General features: G+C 43.4%; 1 gene segment (V, D, J or C); it reads right to left on the bottom strand.

The window, feature by feature from the left end:
* Window positions 1–699: 699 nt before the first annotated feature.
* LOC129514839 (immunoglobulin heavy variable 3-74-like) lies at window positions 700–1,504 on the bottom strand. The segment is given in 2 exon segments: window positions 700–1,290; window positions 1,394–1,504. Coding segments are annotated over 2 exon segments (453 nt in total).
* Between the last annotated feature and the right edge of the window lie 11,252 nt (window positions 1,505–12,756).

Genomic DNA, 12,756 nt, shown 5'->3' with positions numbered 1-12,756 from the left:
TTATTCATCTCCTTTCCCATGATTCTGACATCTGTCTACTGAGAATGACCATGTTTCTCTTTTCTCCTTCCAGTTTGATGCTTCTTTAGTGAAATGATTACTCACACTATGTCCAGTCTTTACTGCCTGTTACCTCCCTGACATTCCTTGCTCATTCTTCTCCTCCACCCAAAGAATAAGTAATCAAATAACCCAGGGGTTCCCTCTTTTGATGCAGTTGGGACACTAACTCCACACAAGCCCCTCCTGGAGCAGGACGCCGTCCCCACCACTGACCCACAACACATACCCAGAGCCAGTGTCCTTCCCTGACACCATTCAGGCATTTATGACCTGATGAGAGGCCTGCCTGGCTCTTATCAGACTTGAAGGTGAAGGTGATGAATGGTTATACTCTCGTGATTGTGTGTGTGTGTGTGTGTGTGTGTGTGTGTGTGTGAATGACCTCTGAGTCCACATCCCTACCATGTCATGATGTCGTGTTGGGAATCTCTCTCACTCCCAGGCTGTTATTAACATTTTTGTGGAATGTCTCTTTTCTCTTGTGTTGATTGGGGATTCTGCTATACCGAGATGTGCAAGCCAGCATGTTAGCTTCGGGTCCTGTGGTCCACAGCGATCGCCACTAGGACTCATGAAAAGGTTCAGATGATGTGAATTGAGTTATTTGTAATTGATTAATATTTCGGTTCAGGAATATTTAAGTACAAGTAAGTGCAATTGCTATAGTTGAATTCTAGGTCTCTAAGAAAGAGAATGAAGAGGTAAACACATAATCAAGAGTTCAGAGGGGCTCCCGGGTGAAAACTGCTCCATGGAGAGGAAGCCCAGACCCCCACAGGAAACCTGCCCAGAACCTCCATCTGCACCTGCTCCTGGGCCTTCAAGACAGAAGTGGTGAGGAGTGTGCACCCCCTGGTGGTCCCGATCCCCTTCCACAGGGAGGTTTGTGTCTGGGCTCACACTGAGGTCCCCTCACTGTGTCCCTCGCACAGTAATACACGGCCGTGTCCTCGGCTCTCAGGCTGTTCATCTGCAGATACAGCGTGTTCTTGGCGTTGTCTCTGGAGATGGTGAATCGGCCCTTCACAGCGTCTGCGTAGCTTGTGCTACTTCCATCACTGTAAATCCGTGCGACCCACTGCAGCCCCTTCCCTGGAGCCTGGCGGACCCAGTCCATGTTGTAGCTACTGAAGGTGAATCCAGAGGCCACACAGGAGAGTCTCAGGGACCCCCCAGGCTTCACCAGGTCTCCCCCAGACTCCACCAGCTTCACCTCACCCTGGACACCTGCAGACACAAGACATCCTGGTCAGGAAACTGTCCCACATCCCCAGTTTCTCTCACTCACCTCCACTCACAGACTCAAGGTCCCTTGTTCTCCATGAATTACCTTTTAAAATAGCGACAAGGAAAACCCAGCCGAGCACAGACTCCATGGTGGTTTGTCTGTGTTGTGTCCTGATCCCTGAATCGGGTCACCTGGGGATTCTGGGGCTGGGCCTCCTCTCCCAGCTGCAGGGTCGGGACTGGGCTGGTTTAATCAGTGGAGGGAGGTCCCTATTTGCATGTCCTCTGACTATATAACCAGCTCCAGACTTACATTCGTGTATTTAAAGCCCCACAAGTGGGTCACCACAATCTATAGCAATTTGTGTAGATGGCCCTCTGACTATATGAAGTTCTAAGGACAGTTATTTTTTAATTTCTGGGTTCATTTCAAAAGACACATCAGTATATGTCATTTTCTGGAGATATTTCATCTTGTTAGTAAATTTTAATCCTATATATTTATTTTTGGTGCTAGTGGAAATCGGATTATTTTGTTAATTTTGCACATGTAATTTGTTGTTATTTTGTAGGAATATATCTTTATTTTATTTGCTGATTTTATATACTGATATTTTCGCTGAGCTCATGAGTTATTTCTTCCAGTTTTTATGTGAAGTTTTTACTCGTTGACTCTATTAAGACATTGTCATAGAAAACTAATTATTTTCTTTGCAGGTTACCACGTTTTCTTTTTTTTTATGTAGTTTTCTTGCTACATTTTCTGGTAGGTCCTTCAGGCTGGGGCAGAAGCATTTTCCTCTTGTCTTCAGGATGCATTGTCTGTTCTATTTTTTTTACGTGCATCCTATGTTTATTGCAGCATTTTTTAAATAATAATTTTATTTTTATTGGTGTTCAATTTGCCAACATACAGAATAACACCCAGTGCTCATCCCGTCAAGTGCCCCCCTCAGTGCCCATCACACATTCACCCCCACCCCCACCATCATCCCTTCCACCACCCCTAGTTCGTTTCCCAGAGTCAGGAGTCTTCCGTGTTCTGTCTCCCTTTCTGATATTTCCCACACATTTCTTCTCTCTTCCCTTCTATTCCCTTTCACTATTATTTATATTCCCCAAATGAATGAGAACATATATTCTTTGTCCTTCTCTGACTAACTTATTTCACTCAGCCATAATATGCTCCAGTTCCATCTTCGTTGAAGCAAATGGTGGTTATTTGTCATTTCTAATGGCTGAGGAATATTCCATTGTATACATAGACCACATCTTCTTTATCCATTCATCTTTCGATGGACACTGAGGTTCTTTCCACAGTTTGGCTACTGTGGACATTGCTGCTAGAAACTTTGGGGTGCAGGTGTCCCGGTGTTTCATTGCATGTGCATCTGTCGGATAAGCAGTTGATATAAGGTAGACCTAGAGGAGACAATAAATTTCATTTTGTATGTGGATGACCTACCTAATATAAAGTGACAGTCTACAACTCAAATCAGGACAAGGTGAATCATCATGTCCTCTGCCCATTTATGACTGTAGTTTTCACTTTGTGGTTGTTTAGTTTGGTAATTTATTTTTCGATTTTGGAAACCAGCCTTAATCTGGAGATAGATTTGCAAATCTCTTCTCCCCTTGTTTTTATTCTTTTGGAAGATGTTATTTATTTATTCATCAGAGACGGAGAGAGAGATTCAGAGATGGGTGGAGGGAGAAGTGGGCTCCCCACATGGAGCCTAATGCTGGTCTCATTCCTAGAGCTCTAGGACTCCCTGAGGCAAAGACAGATGCTCAAGCTACACAGGAATCTGTATCTTTTCCAATTTGTTAGGTTGCCTTTTAATTATGTTGAGTGTTTCCACAGCTGTACGACAGCTCCTTCCTTGGTGTAGTCCATAGAGTTCACTCTTCCTTTTGTTTCCCTTCCCTTTGGAGATTCGAGTACCAAGAACCTGTTGTGGCTGAGGTCACAAAATCTCCTTGATTTTGATGGTTTCTTGCCTCACATTTAGGTTTTTCATCTACTCTGAGTTTATCTTTGTGTGGAGTGTAAGAATGTGGCCCAGGTTCATTCTATTTGCAGTGTCCAATGTTCCCAACACCACTTGTTCAAGAGATTGTCCTTTTTCCAGTTGATAGTCTTTTGTACTTTGTGGAGGATAAGTTGGCCATTGAGCTTTGTTTCCCTTTATGGGTTCATTTTCTATTCCATTGACCATGTGCATGTTTTACTGTCACTATTATACTGATTATATATTTGATGATCACAACTTTGAAATCTGAAACTCTGATGGCTTTTGCTTTTTTAAAAAAGTTTTTATTTACTCATGAGAGACACAGAGAGACAGAGAGAATGGCAGAGACACAGGCAGAGGGAGCAGCAGGCACCATGTGGGAAGCCTGATATGGGACTCATTCCCAGGTCTGCAGGATCACGCCCTGGACAAAAAGGCAGTGCGAAAACGTTGGGCCACCCGGGATGCACTGATTTGTTTTTTGTTTCAAAATTCTTTTGCTTACTCAGAATCTTTCTGTTTATTTACAAATTGTAGGCTTTTTCCATTCCCTAGAAAAAGTTGGTGGTGTTTTGATAGGGTTCATATTGAATGTTAGATTGTTGTTGGTGGCTTATACAATATATGAATATTTATTTTTCCAATCCATTGCTGCTATAAACATCGGGGTGCAGGTGTCCTGCTGTTTCACTGCATCTGTATCTTTGGGGTAAATCCCCAGTATTGCAATTACTGTGTTGTAAGGTAGCTATATTTTTACCTATTTGGGAACCTGCACACAGTTTTCCAGAGTGGCTCCACCAGTTCAGATGCCTTTGAAACCTAATCCATTACAGAGACAGAATCACATCTGTAATTGGAGAGGAGGTAAAATCAGATCATTTGTCTTATTCATCATAGTCCAGGTTCTGAATTGATGAGGGCCCAGGAGTCCCTGGCCATTTCCCCAGAGGGTGAGGTTCTCAGAGACATTGACACCCAGAGGCAGATAAATATCCAGAGAGGTTCTAAGCGTGGATCTATTCCCAGCTTCAGAAACTCCAGAGCCCAACAGGAGAGACCTCTATTCCCAGACTCACTCTGTACCTGCCCCTGGGGCTGGGATCTGTGGTCAGAGGGTCCTGAGGGGCCCAAGGGACCACATTCCTCTTCCTCTTCCTCACCAGGGCTTGATGCTCCCCTACCTGGTGGTCCGGTGTCTCAGTTCCCAGGTTCCTGAGCATTGGGGTGTGCACAGATCTACTGTATCCAAAGTGGAGCACCAGGTGCATCTTCACCAATGGTGCAAGAGGGGTCAACTTTTCCACAGCCTTGCCAACATCCGCTTTTTCCTGCCTTGTTAATTTTAGCCATTCTGAGCAGTGCGAGGTGATATCGCCTTGTGGTTTTGAATTGAATTTTCCTGAACCTGATTGATGTGGTGCATTTTTCATGTTTGTTGGCCATTTATGTATCTCTTGGGAGAAATATATGTTTGTGTTTTCAGCTCATTTCTTGAGTGGAATTTTTAAACTTTGAGTGCTGTGTTTGCTAAGTTCTTTATAGATTTTGGATACTAGCCTTTTTCTGATGCGTCATTTGCAAATATCTTCTCCCATTCTGTAGGTTGTCTTTTAGTTTTGTTGACTGTATCCTTTGCTCTGCAAAAGCTTCTTATCTTTTTTTTAAAGTACTTTTTTTATTTACTTATGATAGTCACAGAGAGAGAGAGAGAGGCAGAGACACAGGCAGAGGGAGAAGCAGGCTCCATGCACCGGGAGCCCGACGTGGGATTCGATCCCGGGCCTCCAGGATCGCGCCCTGGGCGGAAGGCAGGTGCCAAACTGCTGTGCCACCCAAGGATCCCCAAAAAAGCTTCTTATCTTGATGAAGTCCCAATAGTTCATTATTGCTTTTGTTACTTTTGCCTTCGTGGATGTATCTTGCAAGAAGTTACTGTGGCTGAGTTCAAAAAGGGTGTTGCCTGTGTTCTCCTCTAGGATTTTGATGGAATCTTGTCTCACATTTAGGTCTTTCATCCATTTTGAGTTTATCTTGGTGTCTGGTGCAAGAGAGTGGTCTAGTTTCATTCTTCTGCATGTGGATGTCCAATATCCTAGCACCATTTATTGAAGAGACTGTCTTTCTCCAGTGGATAGTCTTTCCTCCTTTGTTGAATATCAGTTGACCATAAAGTTGAGGGTCCACTTCTGGGTTCTCTATTCTGTTCCATTGATCTATGTGTCTGTTTTTGTGCCAGTACCACACTGTCTTGATGACCACAGCTTTGTAGTACAACCTGAAATCTGGCCTTGTGATGCCCCCAGATATGGTTTTCTTTTTTAAAATTCCCCTGGCTATTCGGGGTCTTTTCTGATTCCACACAAATCTTAACATAATTTGTTCTAACACTCTGAAGAAAGTCCATGGTATTTTGATAGGGATTGCATTAAACGTGTAAATTGCCCTGGGGAACATTGACATTTTCACAATATTAATTCTGCCATTCCATGAGCATGGAATATTTTTCCATCTTTTTGTGTCTTCCTCAATTTCTTTCAGAAGTGAATGGTTTTTATTCATTTTAGGGGGGGATCTCTCTATTTCCTGGATCTGAATGCCTGTTTCCCTTCCCAGATTAGGAAAGTTTTCAGCTAGGATTTGTTGAAATACATATTCTGGACCTCTGTCCCTTTCGGCGCCCTCGGGAACCCAAATTGAATGTAAGTTTTTCTTCCTCAGGCTGTCGCTTATTTCCCTTAATCTATCCTTATGGTCTTTTTTAAAAAAAATTATTTATTTATGATAGTCACAGAAAGAGAGAGAGAGAGAGATGGGCAGAAACATAGGCAGAGGGAGAAGGAGGATCCATGCCCCGGGAGCCCGACGTGGGATTCGATCCCGGGTCTCCAGGATTGTGCCCTGGGCCAAAGGCAGGCGCCAAACCGCTGCGCCACCCAGGGATCCCCTATCCTCATGGTATTTTAATGTTTGTCTCTTTTTTCCTCAGTTTCCCTCTTTGCCATCAACTTGTCTTCTATGTCACTCACTCATTCTTCCACTTCGTTAACCATCGTCGTTAGGACATCTAGATTGGATTGCATCTCATTCAATTGATTTTTAATTTCTGTCTTATTAGATCTAAATTCTGCAGTCATGAAGTCTCTCAAGTCCTTTATGCTTTTTTCTAGAGTGACAAGTAGCTTTATAATAGTGCTTCTGAATTGTCTTTCTGACATTGAATTGTAATCCAGATTTTGTAACTCTGTGGGAGAGAGGACTATTTCTGATTCTTTCTTTTGAGGTGAGGTTTTCCTTCTAGTCATTTTGCTCAGTGCAGAGTGGCCAAAAACAAGTTGTATTGGGAAAAGGAGAAAAGAGAGGAGAGAAAGAAGGAAAGGAAAGAGAAATAGAAAAAAGAAAAAAGAAGAAAAAGAGAAAGAAAAAGAAAGTCAGGGGAAAAAAGGGTGGGGGAAGCAAACAGAAATCAAAAAGAAAAAAAAAACCACAGGGGAGTATATTCTGACTCTGTGTACTTTAAGTCCCTTGACTTCTCCTGGAACTGGTCCGTCCAGCTGGTCTTCTGGAGGAGGGGCCTGCTGTGCTGATTTTCAGGTGTTAGCACTTTGGGGAGCTGCTCAGCACCCCCGCCTGGTGGAGGGCTCAGTGGGGGTTGTTTACCCCGTGAGGCCCCAGGAGGAACAGCCACAGTGGCGGGGCCAGCTCTGCAGCCCTGGAGTCAGCTCCCGCAGTAACTACTGAGCTGTCTGTCTGCAGGGCGTGGAGGCTCCGGGCGGGGCCGCTGATCTGCTCAGCTCGGGGCAGGAGCGTCCTTGCTGTCCTGGGCCCTCCCGGCTCTGCCTGTCCCAGGGGGAGGCCAGATCTTGGGCTGTGTCCCCGGCGCAGTTGGGGACTCTACTCTTCCGCCCTCTTGCTCCCTCTTCCTGCCTCTCATAATGTTATGGTCACTATCATTTGACTTTCTTTTCCATATGAATATGGAATTTTCTATTATGTAAGAAAACAATTGGTATTTTTGTGAATTTAATCAAACAATTGGTATTTTGGTTAATTTAATCGACATTGAAATTCTTAGAAGAAAAATAGAATCTATACAAATAAAAATATTCCTGGAGATTTAAATAAGTATGAAAAATAAAAATGAAATTTAAAAGTCATAGGCACTCTAGGAAAATAGATAGGCCTTAAAAAATATAATCAGATTTCAAAGAGAAAAAATGACCAACACCAATGACTCTCGGTGTACATTGAAAGATGAATGGATAAAGAAGATGTTGTCTCTGTATACAGTGGAATATTCCTCAGCCATTAGAAACGACAAATATCCACCATTTGCTTCGATGTGGAGGGACCTGGAGGGTATCATGCTGAGTGAAAAACTTCAATCGTAAAAGGATAAACATTATATGGTCTTATTCATTTGGGGAATATAAAAATTAGTGAAATGGAACAAAGGGATAGGAGAGAGAATGAGTGAAAGTATCAGTGAGGGTGACAAAATATGAGAGACACCGAACTCTGGGAAGTGAACAAGGGGTAGTGGAAGGGAGTCAGGCAGAGGGTAGGGGTGATTGGGTGATGGGCACTGAGGAGGGCACTTGGCAGGAGAGCACTGGGTGCTACAGTATATGTTGGCAAATTGAACTCCAATAAAAAAGTAAAAACAAAACAAAATAAAAAGGAACATAAATAAAATGCAAAGATTCTAAAAGAGAAAGTATTGGAACATAGGCAAATTACAACATTCCTAGTATTATGAATACACTAAAATTGTTTCATGAGGAAATAAAAAATGAACAATACAGATCAAATACAAAGACTAAAATCATTATCTACAAACTTCTGCCTACAAAAGGACAATGAAAGATTTAAGAAGAATAAAGCAAAAAAAAAAAAGAGTCCAAAATCAGATGGCTTTATCTATGAATTTTACCAAGTATTTTAAGAATTAAGGTAAAACGGAGGAGGGGCAAGATGGCGGAGGAGTAGGGTCCCCAAATCACCTGTCCCCAACAAATTACCTAGATAACCTTCAAACCATCCTGAAAATCTACGAATTCGGCCTGAGATTTAAAGAGAGACCAGCTGGAATGCTACAGTGAGAGGAGTTCACGCTTCTATCAAGGTAGGAAGACGGGGAAAAGAAATAAAGAAACAAAAGGCCTCCGAGGGGGAGGGGCCCCGCGAGGAGCCGGGCTGAGGCCGGGGCGAGTGTCCCCAGGACAGGAGAGCCCCGTCCCGGAGGAGCAGGAGCTGCACCAACCTTCCCGGGCGGGCGGAAAGGGGCTCGCAGGGAGTTGGAGCAGGACCCAGGAGGGCGGGGATGCCCTCGGGCTCCCGGGGACACTAACAGACACCTGCAGCCCAGGAGAGTGCGCCGAGCTCCCTAAGGGCTGCAGCACGCACCGGAGCAGTTCGGAGGGGCTCGGGAGCGGCTCCAGGGAGGGAGCTGCGGGGCGGGAGCGCAAATCCAACAACACAGGCCCGGGAGCACAGGGCGCCGGGACACAGCCCAGGATCCGGCCTCCCCCGGGACAGGCAGAGGCCGGGAGGGCCCAGGACAGCAAGGACGCTCCTGCCCCGAGCTGAGCAGATCAGCGGCCCCGCCCCGGAGCCTCCAGGCCCTGCGGACGGAGAGCCGAGAGCCCCGAGCCCCATAGTTCCTGCGGAGGCTGAATCCAGGCTTCCAGAGTTGCCATAGCAACTGCCGCTGATCCTCCTGAGACCTCACGGGGTAAACAACCCCCGCTGAGCCCTGCAGCAGGCAGGGGCAGAGCAGCTCCCCCAAGTGCTAACACCTGAAAATCAGCGCAACAGGCCCCTCCCCCAGAAGACCAGCTGGACGGACCAGTTCCAGGGGAAGTCAAGGGACTTAAACTCTACAGAAATACTCCCCCGTGTTTTTTTTTTCTTTTCTTTTTTCTTTTCTTTTTGATTTCTGATTGCTTCCCCCACCCCCTTTTTTTTTCACCTTTCTTTCTTTTTCTTTCCCTTTTTCTTCTCTTCTTTCCTTTTTCTTTTCTTTTTCTTTTTTCTTTTTCTCTTTTCTTTCCTTCTCTCTCTTTCTCTCATTTTCCCAATACAACTTGTTTTTGGCCACTCCGCACTGAGCAAAATGACTAGAAGGAAAACCTCACCTCAAAAGAAAGAATCAGAAACAGCCCTCTCTCCCACAGAGCTACAAAATCTGGATTACAATTCAATGTCAGAAAGCCAATTCAGAAGCACTATTATACAGCTACTGGTGGCTCTAGAAAAAAGCATTAAGGACTCACGAGACTTCATGACTGCAGAATTTAGATCCAATCAGGCAGAAATTAAAAATCAACTGAATGAGATGCAATCCAAACTAGAAGTCCTAACGACGAGGGTTAACGAGGTGGAAGAACGAGTGAGTGACATAGAAGACAAGTTAATGGCAAAGAGGGAAACTGAGGAAAAAAGAGATAAACAATTAAAGAACCATGAAGACAGATTAAGGGAAATAAATGACACTCTAAGGAAGAAAAATCTACGTTTAATTGGGGTTCCCGAGGGCGCCGAAAGGGACAGAGGGCCAGAATATGTATTTGAACAAATCCTAGCTGAAAACTTTCCCAATCTGGGAAGGGAAACAGGCATTCAGATCCAGGAAATAGAGAGATCCCCCCCTAAAATCAATAAAAACCGTTCAACACCTCGACATCTAATAGTGAAGCTTGCAAATTCCAAAGATAAAGAGAAGATCCTTAAAGCAGCAAGAGACAAGAAGTCCCTGACTTTCATGGGGAGGAATATTAGGGTAACAGCAGACCTCTCCACAGAGACCTGGCAGGCCAGAAAGGGCTGGCAGGATATATTCAGGGTCCTAAATGAGAAGAACATGCAACCAAGAATACTTTATCCAGCAAGGCTCTCATTCAAAATGGAAGGAGAGATAAAGAGCTTCCAAGACAGGCAGGAACTGAAAGAATATGTGACCTCCAAACCAGCTCTGCAAGAAATTTTAAGGGGGACTCTTAAAATTCCCCTTTAAGAAGAAGTTCAGTGGAACAATCCACAAAAACAAGGACTAAATAGATATCATGATGACACTAAACTCATATCTGTCAATAGTAACTCTGAACGTGAACGGGCTTAATGACCCCATCAAAAGGCGCAGGGTTTCAGACTGGATAAAAAAGCAGGACCCATCTATTTGCTGTCTACAAGAGACTCATTTTAGACAGAAGGACACCTACAACCTGAAAATAAAAGGTTGGAGAACCATTTACCATTCAAATGGTTCTCAAAAGAAAGCAGGGGTAGCCATCCTTATATCAGATAAACTAAAATTCACTCCGAAGACAGTAGTGAGAGACGAAGAGGGACACTATATCATACTTAAAGGATCTATCCAACAAGAGGACTTAACAATCCTCAATATATATGCCCCGAATGTGGGAGCTGCCAAATACTTAAACGAATTATTAACCAAAGTAAAGAAATACTTAGATAATAATACACTTATACTTGGTGACTTCAATCTAGCTCTCTCTACCCTTGATAGGTCTTCTAAACACAACATCTCCAAAGAAACGAGAGCTTTAAATGATACACTGGACCAGATAGATTTCACAGATATCTACAGAACTTTACATCCAAACTCAACTGAATACACATTCTTCTCAAGTGCACATGGAACTTTTTCCAGAATAGACCACATACTGGGTCACAAATCGGGTCTGAACCGATACCAAAAGATTGGGATCGTCCCCTGCATATTCTCAGACCATAACGCCTTGAAATTAGAACTCAATCACAAGAAGAAGTTTGGAAGGACCTCAAACACGTGGAGGTTAAGGACCATCCTGCTAAAAGATAAAAGGGTCAACCAGGAAATTAAGGAAGAATTAAAAAGATTCATGGAAACTAATGAGAATGAAGATACAACTGTTCAAAATCTTTGGGATGCAGCAAAAGCAGTCCTGAGGGGGAAATACATCGCAATACAAGCATCCATTCAAAAACTGGAAAGAACTCAAATACAAAAGCTAACCTTACACATAAAGGAGCTAGAGAAGAAGCAGCAAATCGACCCGACGCCCAGCAGAAGAAGAGAGTTAATTAAAATTCGAGCAGAACTCAACGAAATTGAGACCAGAAGAACTGTGGAACAGATCAATAGAACCAGGAGTTGGTTCTTTGAAAGAATTAATAAGATAGATAAACCATTAGCCAACCTTATTAAAAAGAAGAGAGAGAAGACTCAAATTAATAAAATCATGAATGAGAAAGGAGAGATCACTACCAACACCAAGGAAATACAAACGATTTTAAAAACATATTATGAACAGCTCTACGCCAATAAATTAGGCAATCTAGAAGAAATGGACGCATTCCTGGAAAGCCACAAACTACCAAAACTGGAGCAGGAAGAAATAGAAAACCTGAACAGGCCAATAACCAGGGAGGAAATTGAAGCAGTCATCAAAAACCTCCCAAGACACAAGAGTCCAGGGCCAGATGGCTTCCCAGGGGAATTCTATCAAACGTTTAAAGAAGAAATCATACCTATTCTACTAAAGCTGTTTGGAAAGATAGAAAGAGATGGAGTACTTCCAAACTCATTCTATGAGGCCAGCATCACCTTAATTCCAAAACCAGACAAAGACCCCACCAAAAAGGAGAATTACAGACCAATATCCCTGATGAACATGGATGCAAAAATTCTCAACAAGATACTAGCCAATAGGATCCAACAACACATTAAGAAAATTATTCACCATGACCAAGTAGGATTTATCCCCGGGATGCAAGGCTGGTTCAACACTCGTAAAACAATCAATGTGATTCATCATATCAGCAAGAGAAAAACCAAGAACCATATGATCCTCTCATTAGATGCAGAGAAAGCATTTGACAAAATACAGCATCCATTCCTGATCAAAACTCTTCAGAGTGTAGGGATAGAGGGAACTTTCCTCGATATCTTAAAAGCCATCTACGAAAAGCCCACAGCAAATATCATTCTCAATGGGGAAGCACTGGGAGCCTTTCCCCTAAGATCAGGAACCAGACAGGGATGTCCACTCTCACCACTGCTATTCAACATAGTATTGGAAGTCCTAGCCTCAGCAATCAGACAACAAAAAGACATTAAAGGCATTCAAATTGGCAAAGAAGAAGTCAAACTCTCCCTCTTCGCCGATGACATGATACTCTACATAGAAAACCCAAAAGCCTCCACCCCAAGATTGCTAGAACTCATACAGCAATTTGGTAGCGTGGCAGGATACAAAATCAATGCCCAGAAATCAATGGCATTCCTATACACTAACAATGAGACTGAAGAAAGAGAAATTAAGGAGTCAATCCCATTTACAATTGCACCCAAAAGCATAAGATACCTAGGAATAAACCTAACCAAAGAGGTAAAGGATCTATACCCTAAAAACTATAGAACACTTCTGAAAGAAATTGAGGAAGACAC

The sequence above is a fragment of the Nyctereutes procyonoides genome, unplaced genomic scaffold, assembly GCF_905146905.1.
Source record: "Nyctereutes procyonoides isolate TBG_1078 unplaced genomic scaffold, NYPRO_anot_genome, whole genome shotgun sequence".
Taxonomy (NCBI): Eukaryota; Metazoa; Chordata; class Mammalia; order Carnivora; family Canidae; genus Nyctereutes; species Nyctereutes procyonoides.
This window is presented reverse-complemented; position numbering and strand designations above follow the sequence as displayed.